Consider the following 16,750-nt stretch of genomic DNA (forward strand, 5'->3'; position numbering starts at 1 on the left):
TCATACATATAATTGATCAAACAATAAAAACAAGAACATAAAAGTACCCTAAAGTTTCCTAGTTAAGAACAAAGCAGTAATTCTCTCATGCTAACAATTTCTCAAAACTTCTAATCAAATTCCTACCTCTGTTCCCAAGCTTTCACTGCCCTTGACTGTCTCCAAACTGCTTTCTAAAAGCCTTAATGTCCTTGACTAAAACCACATGGAATGTTTCTTACAATTTTAAGCTTGAATTGCTAAAACTTTAGCTAGTTTGGTTATTTCTAATGTTAAAACTTACTGTTAATGTAAAGAACAATTTTTATAACTACATAAGATTGAATATGGTATGAAAGTTTATCTTAACATGAAAGGCAACTATTATAACGTAAGGTTTGTTTAAAGTATCTAATGATTATGCAAGATTTTCTAAAACTTCTCATAAGGAAATCAGAAGTAAACTATTTTTCCAAGGGAAAGCTAGAAACCGCGGGGCCCCTGCATGAAGTACCCCTTGTAGCTTTGCCAACCAAGGGGACAGTCATTGTCGCTTTGCTAAACAATGAACTTTTCATGCATAAGGCTTCTCGCTGTTCCGCTCCTTGGCAGGATGGCATCCGCCAGTATAGCACCCTGTATAGGGTTTCCAGGAGTCCTGGTGTAGCTATGTGAGCTAATGTGTCAGACTGAAAAATTGGTTAAACTGCAATGTTGGTGGTTCAAGCTAACCAGCTGTTCCTTTGAAACCCTATACAGTTTTGCTATGGGTCGGAATGGACTCGATGGCACTTAGCAACAACAACAATAGGGTTTCCAAGAAGCAGCTGGTGAGATTGAACTGCTGATCTTGCAGCTCAAACCAACTTTGCAGTCCAGTGCATTAACTCAAAAGCATCACCCCAAGATCTGCTTATAAATTTTGGAGAAATTGACATTACTTTTTTTTTTTTTTTTTTTTTACTATATTGAATCTTCTAATCCATGAACATATATATCTGTTTTTATTCTGATTTCTTTCATTGTTGTTGTTAAGTACCGTGGAGTCAATTCCAACTCATAGTGACTCTGTACAGGGTTTTCAAGGCTGTAAATCTTTATGGGAACAGAAAGCCTCCTCTTTCCCCCTCAGAACAGCTGGTAGTTTCGAACTGCTGAACTTGAGGTTAGCAGCCCTATTCGTATCCACTACGCTACCAGAGCTCTTTGATTTCTTTCATTAGCATTGTGTAATTTTCAGCATACATTTAAGTTCTATACATATTTTGCTAGATTTATACCTAAACATTTAATTTTTCGTTGTTGTTAAGTGCCATCAAGTCAGTTCTGACTCATAAGTGATCCTGTGCAGGGTTTCCAAGGAGTGACTTGTGGACTTGAACTGCTAACCTTGTGGTTCACAGTCCAGTGCCACCATACCAGAAGTCCTTACATTTTTTTATTTCTTAGGTGATTGTAAATTATATTGATTTTTAAATTTTATTGTCCATGTGTTCCATGGATAATATACAGGCTACCCCGGCATTATAAATGAGATCCATTCCAAATTGTCTTTAAGAATTTGTGGGTGAGTTGGCACAGGTACATATGATTCTTATTTAGTCTTAGTTTAGAGCAAGCAAAGGTGCAAAGCTTTTTCTGATTTAAAAGCTGCATGTGCTGCAGGTGAAGGTGATTGTGATGAAGAATTTGTTATGAGAAAGGGTTGGTCACCAGCTGCTCCTTGGAAATTCTATAGAGGGTCTTTATGAGTCAGAACCAACATAACAGTACTTAACAACAATAACAACTACAGGGGAGTCTTGGTGTGGCACTGTGGGATAAGCACTGAACCAAAAGGTCAATTTGAACCACAAGGCTGATGACTCAAACTCACCAGCCACTCCTTGGAAACCCTATACAGCATTGTCATGAGTCTGAACCATCTTGACAGTGCTTACCAACAACAACAAAAACATGGGTTGGAGGCTGCTCATTGGAAATCCTATACAGGACCAGACAGCACTTAACAACAATAACAACAACAGTGGTTAGTTCCGGTGTTTTAAAGTGAAGATAAATGTATTTCACATTAAGGCAGGCCTTCAAAGATGGCAGGACTGTTCAACAGCAGCAGTCAATGGCACCATTTTTTCCGTTTTACTTCATCAGCCGTGACAGAACTGGTTTAAAGCCCTGCATTAAAGGGCAAGTAGGAGTTGTCCATAAACCAAATGTTTGTTACGTTGGGACTACCTTTATATAAATACAATTGTTTTGACATGTTTATCTTGTATCCTGTGACTTTGATAAACTCATTAATTTTAGAGGGTTTTTCATTTTGTTTTGTTTTAATGTAATCATATTACCTTGGATTTTATACACAATCGTTGTTAAATGCTGTTGAGTCAGTTCTGACCCATAGTGACCCTGTATAGGGTTCCTGAGGAGCAACTGGTGAGCTTGAACTGCCAACACTGCAGTTCAAATGGCTTTGCAGTCTGGCACATTAACGCACAGCGCCATACCAGGACAATCATAGCCTCTGAAAATAGGGACAGTTTTATTATTTTTAAAATCTGTATGCCTTTTATTTCTTTTGCTTGTCTTATTGCACTAGCTACAAGTTCTAGAATATGAGTAGGGAGAGTCGATACCCTTGCCTTGTTTCTGATTGCAGGGATAAGGCTTTTACCAATAAGTTGATCTTTTTAAAATAGATTTTTATTATTCTAGTGTCATTCTTGGGATATCAAGCCAGGTTTGACAAATTGATTTCATTGCCATCTCTGATAACTAATCAGTACTTATCTGCAGTCCTGTTTTGAGAAGGATTTGAGACTATCAAAATGCCAAGGAGTGTGTAATTGATTACTAATGTCTGTAAGAAAATGGAAGAGAGAAGTAGCACCATTCTTGACTTATCATTCATGTAGATCATTCAATGTTGTTGTCTAGGTCCATTAAGTTGGTTCTGACTCATAGTGACCCTGTATAGGATTTCCAAGGAGCTGCTGGTGGATTTGAACTGCCGACCTTGCAGTGCAAGCCAACCATGTGGTCCAGTGCTTGTCCTACAGTGCCACACCAGATCATTCAATAGGTGCTCCCATTTATTGTGATTCTCTACCTTTTTTTCTGGTTTAAAATTAGGAAAGGTGTGCACCAAGACTGTATTCTTTCACCATACTTATTCAATCTGTATGTTGACAAATAATTCTCAAAGCTGGATTATTATGAAGAAGAACATAGCATCAGAATTGGAGAAAGACTCATTAACAACCTGCAACATGCAGATGATACAACCTTGCTTGCTGAAAGTGAAGAGGACTTTAAATACTTACTAATGAAGGTTGAAGACAACAGCCTTCAGTATGGACTTCTCCTCAATGTAAAGAAAACAAAAGTCCTCACTGCTGGACCAATAAATAACATCATGATAAATAGAAAAAGACCGAAGTTGTCAAAGACTTCATTGTGCTTGGATTTAAGTCAGTATTCATGGAAACAGCAGTCAAAACAATAAAAACCCACCATATTGCATCAGGCAAATCTGCTGCACTAGACCTCTTTAAAGTGTTGAAGAGCAAAGATACCAGTTTGAAGACTAAGGTGCGCGTGACCTAAGCCATGTTATTTTCAATACCCTCATTTGCATGGGAAAGTTGGACAGTGAATATGGAAGACCATAGAAGAATTGATGCATTTGACTTATGGTGTTGAAGAAAAATATAAAAAGTATCACAGACTTCCAGAAGAACAAACAAATCTGTCTTGGAAGAAGTACAACCAGGATGCTCCTTAGAAGCTAGGATGAGGATACTTCTTCTCTCATACTTCAGACATATAATCAGAAGGGAGCAGTCCCTGGAGAAGGATATCATGCTTGGTAAAGTGGAGGGTCAGAGAAAAAGAGGAAATGCTTTAATGAGATGGATTGGCACAGTGGCAGCATCAATGGGTCTAAGCGTAGCAGTGATTGTAAGGATGGTGCAGGCCTGGGCAGTGTTTCGTTCTGTTGTGCAGAGGGTCGCTATGAGGGTCAGAGCCAACTTGACAGCACTTAACAGAAACTTCTTTTTTTCATTTTACTACTTTTGGGGGGAGTGTACTTCCAGGAACAAATGGATGCTTGTGTCTGAGAAACAGACATTTCTAATTACTTTGTCAATGACAAAGCTTCTAGGAATAAAATTATGGTTTTCAGGAGGAGTCTGAATATTTTAAAGCCTCATTTTGGTGAAATTACTTGAAAACATTTGAACTTTAGTTTTAAAATCACCAATTTCTGACTTTTTGTTATTTTTTTGTAGGCGGCACTCAGTATATTTGGCATGGTTGGTGGACCACTCTTGGGCTTGTTTTCTTTGGGGATTTTGATTCCCTTTGCCAACTCAGTTGTAAGTATAAAGAATGAGTATGTGTAAAGATTACTTTCCCAACAATAGTAGCAGCTCTATGTTTTTTCCGTCAATTGTAAAGTTATGGCTCCTTTGAAATTTGTCACTTGTGACTTTTCTTGATGACTTAAGTCACTCACTGACTTTACTGGGGTGTACGAAGTACTGTGCACTAGGACCGTTCATGTGTGAAGGTAAATGGAAACTGACAAAACTATATAATACAATTTTAAATACCCACAATACAATTAAAGAGCAACTTTTTTTATGCATTTGTCTTTTACATTTAAAAATTAGTATCTAGGATTTAGAGAAGGAATTTGACAATCTCAGATATGAGAGATTGTCAGCACTGGAGTAGAGGGCTTCTGTTAATAGTCAGGGTACAAGAAAGAGAAGCAATAACATTTGTCCCGAAAGTTCCTACTCCAGATATTTAATGCTTTAGTTCTCATACATGGATCTAGATCAAAAGGAGGGATCATAATTGGATATAAAATCCAGAAAGAGAAAATACCCTTGTTCCTTTACATAGAAGTATCTGTGCTATGCAAAAGTACAGACTTTGGTTTGAAATACATAAAATTGGAATGGTTCTTCTGCAAGCCAGGAGAAAGTATTCTGACTCAGTCCTGCTATAAGATGCAGCTCAGGAAAATCTTGGATGCACATGTGGCTGTTTTGGTCAGATGTAGAACAACCACGGAATTATGACGTAATGTTCAGGGTGCCAGTTTCCTCAAAAGGCATTCCAACTGGCAAGGCAGACATGAATAACAGCTATATTGTTACTATTATGATCACAGTTAATTCCCAATTAACTGCCATATGAAAAGGCCGTTTGGTTAAAGAAATTCATCACAATAAGACAGAGTGCTTTGTGTTCACCTCGTGCAATAGTTGTTTGCCGAGTGTCTGAAAATTAAAAAAAATCAAGTTAGGTGTGACGTTTGTTGCCACTATGAAATATCTCCAGAAAAGCTGTAACTATAAACTGTCCCCTCACGCATTTTTAGAGGAACAAGATTCTTATTATTAAAACGTTCACTAGCAGACTATTTCCCCCTTCCTAGAGCAGATTCTCTTCCTTCTTCTTTTCCCTCCTTCCCTTCCTTTGCTACTCACCCTGTTTTCCTTCTTCCCTGTCATTCATTCATTCAACAAATATTTGTGTGCTGAACACTCATAGGCGTAGCGAGCACTGAATATTTCTGCTGTGAAGTTGATAGTTTCCTGGATTCTTGATTCCAAAAACCAAACCCACTGATGTCAAGACAGTTCCTATTCATAGTGACCTTGTAGGACAGAGCTGTTGTTGTTAATTGCCGTTGAGTCGATTCCAATCCATAGCAACCCTGCATAGGGTTTTCAAGAGAACTGCTGTAAGAGTAACTCATCATGGTTTTTCCTACTCTGTGATTTTACTCAGGCTGCCGTGTCTGATCATTATTCTTAAATGAAGGGGGTAAATTGCCTCATAGAGGAAGGAGCTTCCCAGCTCAGGGGAATAGGTCTTAACTCATTCAAGGGCTGGAATAACACCTGGATTGTTGGTGAAAAGGGAGGGAGGGACCTGAGTCTTCCAAAGATTAGGAAGCCAAATACCTTCAGAAAGGACAGCTTGCCAAATTCTCTCCTCTTCATCTCCAGTTATTTATAGAAATACTCAGTTTGGTTGTATTACTTTTGTAATCATTGGTAAAATCTGCTTACTACTTTTCCTTTGATTGTCCTGCAGCACAGGTACAATCTTCCATATTGTTTAGTATAGAGATGAACTGTGTGCATCCTGGTGTAGCGCTGTAGGATCAGCACTGGACTGCAAACCGCAAAGTTGGTGGTTCAAACTCACCAACTGCTCCTTAGAAACCCTACATAGTTGCACTATGAGTCAGAACTGACTTGACAGCGCTTAACAACAACACCATTGCTCATATGGCAGGACATTTGTTCACAGGTTAAGTAAAATAGAGTAATTAGTCTGGAGGGGAATACTGGTGTGGCGCTGTGGGTTAATGCACAGGACTGCAAGGTTGTTTTAAATGCAAGGTCAGTGGTTCAAGCTCACTAGCTGCTCCTTGGAAGCCCTATACAGGGTTGCTATGGGTTGGAACTGACTTAACCGCATTTCACAACAACAACACAAAGAGATGAGGAGCCCAGAACAGAGAGTGGCTTTGGAAACAGAGGAAGAAATGGCAACATGAGATGTTTGGGTTGTAAAACAAGCAGGAATTGATGATTGGGTGGATGAGGATATGAAAAGGGGCATGGAGTTATAGTCTCCAGAGCTCTGGTCTGCAGAGCCAGGTGCCTATGGTGCCCTGGTGTGAGGCTGGGATCTTGGGAGGGGGAGTGGTTTTAGGAAGAATGCTGGTAAACTTGACTTGAACCATGTTGAGTTTAGCCTTACAATGTTAATTTCCATCTCAAAGTAGATTATTATTTTTCTTTTAAAAGCACTCTTGTTTTGCAGGGAGCGCTGGTCGGTCTGATGGCTGGATTTGCCATCTCTTTATGGGTGGGGATTGGAGCTCAGCTTTATCCACCACTTCCTGAGAGAACTTTGCCATTAAGCCTTGAAACCTATGGCTGTAACAGCACATACAATGTGACGAAGTTGGTAGCAACCACAGAAATGCCATTTTCTACCAGTGCTTTTCAAATGCACGATGTTGTAAGGTATTAAGTATGATAATGTCATTTTAAAAATTATGTGTCAGGTGGAGAACTCCAGATACTTAAACAAATTATTTTGATAAAATATGTATAACAAAATTCACCATTTGATCTGCTTGAGTGTATAATTCTGCAGCATTAATTGCAATTAATCAATTACCTAATAGTCTAACATTCACCACTATCTTTTTCTAAAACTTTGTCATTATCCCAATAATAACCTCAGTACCTATCAAGAACTTCCCATTCTTTCCTCCACCAGCCCCCTGTAAACTCTAATAAACTTTCTGCTTCTATGAATTTGACTATCTAGATACTTTATACTAGTGGAATCAGACAATATTTGTCCCTTTGTGTCCGGTGTATTTCACTTAGCATAATGATTTAACGGTTCATCCATGTCATAGCATGTGTCTAGAACTTCTGCTATAAAGGTGAAAAGAAGCGGTAATAGAAGACCAAAAGTGCTATTTTCTGTAGATCACTTTTAGTGTCACTGCCCTTAATAACATTCAAACTCATCCCAAGGCCACCCAACACAGCCCTGCCTGTCTTTCATCTTGTACCGCTCTGAATCCTGCCCCTCACACTTCAGTGAGTGTTTGCCTTTCTCTGGGATACCTTTCTCAAGACTTTAATTGGTCAATTTTTTCAGATCTCAGTTCAGATGTGACTTCCTCACAGACTTTCTCTGTCCACTCTTTATGAAGTGATCCTCCCCTCCCACTTTTTAAATCTCATCTAACCCTGTTTCCTTTTCCTTATAGTACTTTCCACCAGTGGAAATTCTACCAGTTGATTCATTTGTTTACTTATTATATTTCTGTCCTCACTGGAATATAAACTTTATGAGGGCAAGAACTTTATCTTTTGTATATATGACTGACTCTCCAATGCAAAAACAGTATCTAACACATAATGCCGAAGTGAGTGACTAGACATGACCGTTTGGTATTATCATACATGGTTTATGTAATACTTTTAAAGGTTAAGTCATGCTTTAAAATCCTGATCCTGTAAGATAAACTAGAGACATAAGATTATGTCATTTTGAATATTATTAAATATGATCTCTTAACTTTGCTACGAGGCCTGTTGATATATATATATTTGTAGTTGCTAGTAGCATTAGCTAAAATCTTACAGTGACGATTTTGCTCTCTCTTAGGACTCCATTGATGGATAACTGGTATTCCTTATCGTATCTGTACTTCAGCACTCTTGGAACTTTGATAACTGTATTCGTGGGGACAATTATTAGTTTAATGACAGGTAATTTCCCACACATTAGTACTGTTGTATTTACCTTTTATAAAGCTAGTACTCTATTTTGTAGCTACTTATGTTATTTACTGTGGTTCTGTTCACAGCTAGTTTGATTAGATTCTCCATTTTACTCATGGGACATTTGAAGTACTGGACTTGAGTGTCAAAGACCTATCTCTATTTGAATCTTCTTTCTGCCATGCACGTGGAAAGTCATATAGCTACTGTAAATATAGTGAGAGGACTACTTTCAAATGTTGGTAAACTTACAAAGAGAATTGTTTTCTTTTTATGAAACTGATAATACAAATAGTCTGAACACTGTCTGGGATTGCTGTGGAGCTGTCACCATGGGACATTCAGTCTTCATTCTGTGAATTCTCTTTACTTCCCACCTTGCTGAATCCTGTGTTGCTTATCCCATGACTTATCCTGAATGTTCCCTTAATTACATGGAACATATGCGCCAGCACACTCTTGAGAAAGGATGGACAAGAGAGAAGAATTTTTGGAAAGTCCCCATTATCCAAGAATGTCTTTTTTTAATCTATCCTTATGCTTGGTCAAAGGAGCCCTGGTGGCACAATGGTTAAGTGCTCACCTGCTAATGGAAAGATTGGTGGTTTGAACCCACCAGCTGTTCTGCGGGAGAAAAGACTTGGCAATCTGTAATCTCCCGTAAAGATTGTTGTTGTTGTTGTTGTTCATTGCTGTTGAGTTGGTTCCACCACATAGCAACTTTTTATAGGGTTTCCAAAGACTGGTAGCGTAGTGGTTACGAATCGGGCTGCGAACCTTAAGGTCAGCGGTTCGAAACTACCAGCTGCTCCGCGGGAGAAAGATGAGGCTTTCTACTCCCGTAAGGATTTACACCCTCGGAAACCCTGTACAGGGTCGCTATGGATCGGAACCGACTCGACGGCACTTAACAACAACAACAACAACAAAGACTGACTAGTGAGATTGAACTGCTAACCTTCCAGTTACTAATCCAGTGCTTATCCTACAGCAACACACCAGGACTCCAACAGCATCACAGGAGGCAGTCAATAATGTTGACTGAATTAATTTACAATTGATTCCACCTTTACAAAAGCAGGGATTCCCATAATTAAAACCTGGTATTTGTACTAAAACAGTGATTTTCATACTTGGAGAGTATAAAAATCACCTGGAAAATTCAGTAGCAATCAGAATTCAATAGCCCCTATAGAGTTCTGATTTTCTCAGTCCCTTTTGGAGTCTAGGAATCTGCATTTTAAGTATACCTCCTAGATCTGGATAGAAGTGGTTTGAGACCACCTCTTCTGGTGTCTTGAGGGACATAATTTTAAAAGCATCCTCTTTGATCAACCAGTAAAATATGAAACTGAAAGAGAATTTTCATAAGGTAAAAAAACCACAGACAACAGGACTTGAAATAACAATTACGTAGTGTTTCTCACTAAAATAATTTATTCAACAGTCTATTATTTCTTGAATCTTCTCCAATTAAGGATAGGAAAGGAAGTTCCACTGTCTGAAGCAGAGGGAAATGGTGTGGTATTTTATTGGTGGGTCAAAGAAGATGTTTTTAAACCAGTTTTCCTACCAACACTGGACCAGCTGAGGCAATTAGCTTTCTTTCAGGAGCCATCTCATCTGTGTATTCAAACACTCAAGTCATAGTTACCACCGTGAGAGGCTTACAGGGTCTGAGACCAACGGAGGGAAGAGGAATGGTGGACTATGGGCTATGTCTTCAACTGTATTGAAGAGATTTTCTCTTGGTCTTTTGCTACAAATACTAGCAGTTTCAAATATGTCTTATAATGAATACGTCTTTCTTTTTGTAATGAAAATAAGAACACATAGTCATATTGTGGATAGCAGATAAATAATGCAAAGGATTGACAATTCACAAATAAGGGAATATGAATGGTTAATAATGAAAAATTCCAACCTCACATACTATCAAAGTAATGCAAATTAAAACAACTTTTAAATACCTTTTTGTTTAATTGACAAAGATTGAAAAAGAAATGTTAGTATTCATTGTTGCAGGAATATATAGAGACTGCAATCCCATGTTGCTGGTAAGAATATGCACTTGTAAAAAATATTTAAAATCATCTTGGTATTTCCTTTTAGGTGTATTATAATGCTATAATCTGAATTAATGCTATAATATGAGTAGGCATGAATGTTTACTCTTACCTTGATTTAAAATGTGGAAAAACTGGATACAATCTAATGTCTGTCATGGAGTCCTGGTATGGCACTATAGGATAAACACTGGACTGTAACCACAAGTCGGTGGTTCAACCCACTAACTGCTCCTCGGAAATCCTATACAGGACTCGACTCCAGGGCACTTAACAACAACAACCACAAACTAAAGATCTGTCATTAGGAAAGTGACAGATTTTATACTACAGTATAATTATAGTATAGTTATATTGTGGATAGTGGTGGTGGTTTACATGACATGGAGTCGGTTCTGACTCATAACGACCCTGTACAGGGTTTCCGAGGCTGTAAGTCTTTACGGGAGCAGAAAGGCCTCATCTTTCTCCCGCGGAACAGCTGGTAGTTTCAACCTGCTGATCTTGAGGTTCACGGCCTGATTTATAACCACTACGCTACCAGAGTTATAACCATTAAAAACAGATATTTATTCCCCTGCTGCCCTCACCTCAAAAAATTTTTTTTCTTTTTGTGTTTTATAAGTATATAGAGTTGAATGTACATCAATCAAATTCTTATCTGATGGCAGTTACTGAGTAGCTGCAGGTATCTCTTTAACAATGTAAATAATGCCTGTATATATACTTTTTCTTTCTTTCTTAGGAGGAAGAAAACAGAATTTAGATTCCAGATTTCTACTAACTAAAGAAGATTTTTTGTCCAATTTCAATATTTTTAAGAAAGTAAGTTGCCTTTCTTTTCCCTTAAACTAGTAGGACCGTATTTTATCACTTGGATGGAACACTAGTTAGTCCTCAGCCCTTCTTGAATAGTGATGGTCAAGGAAGGGATCTACCCTGTTCCTGATGACCTGCCTTGTTTATATTTGTCCCTCAGTAGACTGCTGTCGTTCTGTGCTGTTTGAGTCCATTCTGACCGCTAGGGACCCTATAGAACAGAGTAGAATGCCTACAGGGTTTCCTACGGTGAAATCTTTATGGGAGTAGATCGCCAGTTTTCTCCCACTGAGCGACTGGCAGATTCAAACTGCCAATCTTTATGGTTAGCAGCTGAGTGCTTAGCCATTGTGCCACCAGGGTACCCTTTCTCAGTAGACTACAAAGCTGTTGTTGTAGAGAAATTGAAACAGTGGTGGTGGTGGTGGTAGTGATTATGTGCCGTGGAGTTGGTTCTGACCCATAGCGACCCTGTACAGGGTTTCCGAGGCTGTAAATCTTTATGGAAGCAGAAAGCCTCATCTTTTTCCCATGGAACAGCTGGTAGTTTCGAACTGCTGACCTTGCGGTTCGTAGCTCAATTCGTAATCACTACGCTACCAGAGCTCCTTTGAAACAGTAGTAGCTATTATTTAAAACAGAATGAATGGTTTCTCTTTTCTCATCACTGTATTAACTTTTTCTTTTAGAATAAGCACGTTTTAAATTATAAATCTCATCCAATGGGAGATGGTGGAACTGATAATCCTGCCTTTAACCATATTGAATTAAACTTCACGGATCAAAGTGGCAAGATCAACGGGACGCGTTTGTGAAGGAGCTGATAGCACATAATCTGAAACTACGTCTCCGCTTCACACAGTTCATGTTTTATATATATATATATCTGGAGCAGGTTTATATATGTGTTATGTGTGTGTGTATATATATATATAATCTATCATAAATTGTTTTGGGGAACTTTTGGGGGTTGAATTTCTGTTGAAGTCCAATCCTTCTTCACTCTACTTATTAAGACTTGAACAGGGTTTCAGCATCAGCATTTTTCTCGAAACCTCTTTTGTTTCCATGGCTCTGTAGTTGGATCTTTTTTAGACTCTGGTTCTTAGCTACGTTCCTACTTTCTGATGCACCAATTCTGCTCTGTTGTGCACTTTTACACCATAATTTGTCTTCCTAATTTCTCATTTACTCTGTTACCCTGGATTTGGATATGTCTTGAGATACCCATTGTGAATTATGATTTTGACATCCTGGTTTACCAAGCCCCCGATGTATGTGGTAAGCAAGCCTGATACTAACTAAAATATACATAAAAATTATGGATTTGGTGACCAAGGACATTTATCTTATTAAAAATTGTTAAACACCCAGGAGTTAGATGATGACAGCCCTAAAGTTGACGTTTGAATGCCAAAACATTTGCAATACATTACATTTAAAGGCACATACACTTCTTAGAAATCTTGAAATTCACCCAGTTAAATAGCAAAGTTATATAGGCAAATACTACAATTTCTTTTTAATGACGAAATGCATGCTTTGTTTGACATTTAAAAATTGTGAAGTAGCAGTCTCAAAATTGTTTAACTCTTTATGTTGCCACATGCCCAGTTTAGAGTTTGATTATAGGATTTCATTACTAATTTATTTATTCTCATTATCCACATCAGATACAGGAAGTTCCTGGGTTATGAACGCAATCCATTCCTAAATATGTCTTTAATTTGTAGGTAATTCAGAAGAAGTGCATATCTTATTTAACCTTTCTTTGGTGCAAGACAAGTCTCGAAGCCTTTCAGTCATTTTAAAACCCTACATATAGCAAATGAAGGTATTTGTGATGAGGGCATTTGTTGCAATTACAGGTTGGGTCAATGATTTCAAACCGAGAGCAAAGTTATATAACATTAAGGGGCAAGTGAGAGTTGTCTGTAAATCCAATGTTTGTAACCCTGGGACTTAACTGTACTCTCTCTCTTTTTATAAACTACTTGATGTTTTGTAAAAAAGGATTGATAAAAAAATATTTGCATATATTAAAATGTTTTGTAATTTTATGTTTATTTTCTTATCCTCAATATTTAGTTAACCATATTCTGTACATTTAGAAATAAAATAATAGGAAGTAGCATTTTTCTGATGCAAAGAAATTTATATAATGTTGAAATGAACTATATATTCATAGATTTCTTATGTATATAGTTATTTTTAAATCAATATATTTGTAAGAAATATCGAATTTTGTTAATCTTTCTATGGCATTTTAATGAATAGGAAGATATATTGTTTTATGCAAGTATGATTCAAGCTATATTTATTTAATAGTTCTAAATGTACATGTGTATAGAATACTTCAATTTTGAAAATAAATCCATTTGCTTAAATACCTTTTTCCTTAATCTGATCGCTAAGGTGTTGTGTAATGCAATCTAACAAGAGATATGATATTTTTATTTTATCTACTTTTAGGCAAAGTATATCTTTGTGACATTAAACCCACTGTCACTGAGCCAATTCTGACTCTCAGAAAGGCTATAAGACTGAGTAGAATTACTCGTTAGGACTTCTGTAAATCTTTATGGGAGCAGATAAACATCTTTCTCCCATGGAGTGACTAGTGGGTTTGAAACACTGATCAAGTAGTTCGGAGTCCAACACTTAACCCATCGCACCACTAGGACTTCTTTTTACATCCTGTAATATTAATATTTTCTTTTGTAAGTACATAAGATTGTTGTCCAGGATTCCTAAGAAATCAAAGTAATATTGTTAATTAAAATAATTTATTTTATTTACAGAATCTTTAAGTAAAACCAAATAGAGGTAGTACTTTAATATGTGATAATATAAATTGGATACTCTTAATTATTTTGAATCACAAAATCTTAACAGGAAGAAAGTCACACAAGTTGTCATTCAGTGCCCATTTTGCTACTGACAAGTTGTATGATGTGGAATAGATCTTCAATTTCCAATATATCATCAATGCATCATAACACTATACACCTACCTACCTCACAGAAATGAATATAAAAGATCAGGTTAAGCTCTTTGGCATAAAAGCATTTTATTAACTCAAATAGTGTTACTTCAAATTTCAGTATGATTGGGAATCAAAGTTGGTGACAAATGTTACTTGCAAGTTTTGAAAAATAAGTTGCTAAAAATTTGCAATGTAATGCTGTTGTGGTTAAGTGCCACTGAGGCAGTTCCCACCCATAGCAACCGTTTCTGAGGAGCAGCTGGTGAGCTTGAACTGCTGACTTTGAAGGTTCAAACTGACTTTACAGTCCAGCACATTAACCCTCAGTGCCATACCGAGACTCCCTGCAGTGTAGAAGTAGGCATAATTCCTCCTCCAACCAATGTGTGTTGTAGAAATATAATATTAAGGATCAGCAGGATTATCCTCAGAGAATGAAGGAAAGTATAATTTTAAAAAGAGAAACAACAACAACAACCGCAAATCAAACCAAATACAAACAGACCAGTCATGTTCACTCCATAGAGAAATGAAAAATGTATAGGTAGAATGTAAATGTATTCATCTCTTTATTTGTGTATGCAATAATTTTCTCTCTAACCCAGTGATTTTAAATGGTAGACAATTTTGTCCCTCAGGAATAATTGGAGATATTATTGTTTCACTGCTGGGGTGTAGTAGCACTGTTGGCATCTTGTGGTGGGCAAAAGTTAGGAATGTTGCCCTCTACATCAAATAATTGTTTAACCCAAGTGTCAGTAATACCCAGGTTGTTAAACTCTGCTCTAAAGGAAAAGGTTGTGTTCTTGATAATCCTGAAGTCACATGGCCTGGCTGAGTTCTTTCAAGGACATCCCCTCACACGTCTGTCTGAGCATTCTGATCCACAGGTGAGAATTAAAATATCAAATTGACTACATCTGTGGAAAAAGACGATGGAAAAGCTCCATATTATCAGTCAAAATAAAGCCAGGGCTGCCTTTTGAATCATGGTTTTCCTTGCAATACATTATAAAACATACTCTGGAGGTGGAGAGAAAGGAATAACCAGAAATATCAACATGGAAAACTTGTAAGCCCATCTTCTGCCTATAACTGATTAGAATACCTAAAATGGGGCTACAATGTATCCAGTGAAGGAGGTTTACTGAGGAGCCTCTGCATTACATGGGAGTATAGGTGGAAGCCCGAACCACAACCAGACCTTCAGAGACGGGATATTTTCCACTTGAAAGGACAAGCAGACCAGCCGGGAGCAGCTAGAAAACCAGAAGATACCTATTGAAAGAAGGACCTACAGGAAAAATACAAAACAATAAGGGCAGTCCAACTGTTACCACAAGAACATACAGGTGGCCTGCCCAGGAGACATCAAGGCAAGTGATCGGATCCTCTCAGTGCAAATTCTCATCCAACACTAAGATGCAAGGGAAATATACACTTTGACTGACAACCACACACATCACCCAGAAGGGGAAGTGACCGAAGAACATCAATGAAGGGGCGAGCTAAGCCCTACATCGTTCAGCAAACTATTGCAAACCCGGGTGGAGACCTGGTCGGCCAGTAGTGAGGCAACATTGGGGGACTCATGGGCACAGAGTCAATGACACAGCCACAGAGGTCTAGAGTGAAAAGCGGGGCGGCCAGCCGATAAAAAGAGGCAAGACAGACGTAAGAAAACCCACACTTGCAGATGATGCCCATTTGACTGGACTTCAATGACTGGATAAACAGAGCTCAACCCTAAGAAGAAAGAAGAGGGAAAAAAGCGTCATCTGATACAATTCGGTAAACATGACCTACACCTATAAATGCAGTAGCTCAAAAGAGGAAACAAGTCCCTGCTGCAAGAACTATACCCACCCCCTCCACACAAAGGGTAGACAGGGATGAGCAACTTGTACATTGGCTACCCAAAATGGGGGGAGGGATACAAAGGCAAGAAGTGACTGGCTTACAAGCTTTCAAGAGGGAACCTAGATCCAAAGGCACATGGAGGAAGGTAGAGTCTCCAGTGAATGGTATCCAGCCTGTCCTGGAAGGGTTGATGAAATGAAATATAGATGGGTCTCTTGTGATGTAACGGTGAATAATTGTTATCAGGACTGATTATGAGGGTTGGAAATCTAAAGATGGACATTTTGTAGCAAAGAGGGGAGTGATTAACTTATCAGTCTAGAAGCGGAGGGCCCTGGGACCATCAATGGAGAAGAGCAAAGAGCGGAATCCTACCCAGAGAGGCAGTGAGGCCTGAGATGGAGGCAGAGAAGACAATGACAAGAGATGGTGGGGCTGGGGACTCGGGATCTGGAGATGGAAAGGGGCTGAGGACGGTGGTGGTGGTGGTGGGGCATGCAGGTTTACAGGGTACACCTCTTGATTGGGTGAGGATGCATGGACAGGATGATAACTATGCCAATGAAATGATGGATGATGGAATGAATGTAAAGCTGATGTTCTCCCATGTAGACTATCACATAATTCACAATAAAACATTAAAAATAAATAAATAAAATTAAAGCCAGGGGCAGACAATTACTCATAAGCAAATTCAG

General features: G+C 38.2%; 1 protein-coding gene across 1 annotated transcript in view; it reads left to right on the forward strand.

The window, feature by feature from the left end:
* SLC5A8 (solute carrier family 5 (sodium/monocarboxylate cotransporter), member 8) overlaps positions 1-12,021 on the forward strand; it is a 54,551-nt gene extending 42,530 nt beyond the window's left edge. The window contains exons 11-15 of the mRNA XM_006871103.1: positions 4,272-4,358; positions 6,835-7,040; positions 8,206-8,309; positions 11,133-11,212; positions 11,896-12,021. Coding sequence (XP_006871165.1) covers positions 4,272-4,358; positions 6,835-7,040; positions 8,206-8,309; positions 11,133-11,212; positions 11,896-12,021 — 603 coding nt within the window. The remainder of the gene's footprint in view (positions 1-4,271; positions 4,359-6,834; positions 7,041-8,205; positions 8,310-11,132; positions 11,213-11,895) is intronic.
* Positions 12,022-16,750: the final 4,729 nt, after the last annotated feature.

Source organism: Chrysochloris asiatica, unplaced genomic scaffold (assembly GCF_000296735.1).
Source record: "Chrysochloris asiatica unplaced genomic scaffold, ChrAsi1.0 scaffold00160, whole genome shotgun sequence".
NCBI classification, from domain to species: Eukaryota; Metazoa; Chordata; class Mammalia; order Afrosoricida; family Chrysochloridae; genus Chrysochloris; species Chrysochloris asiatica.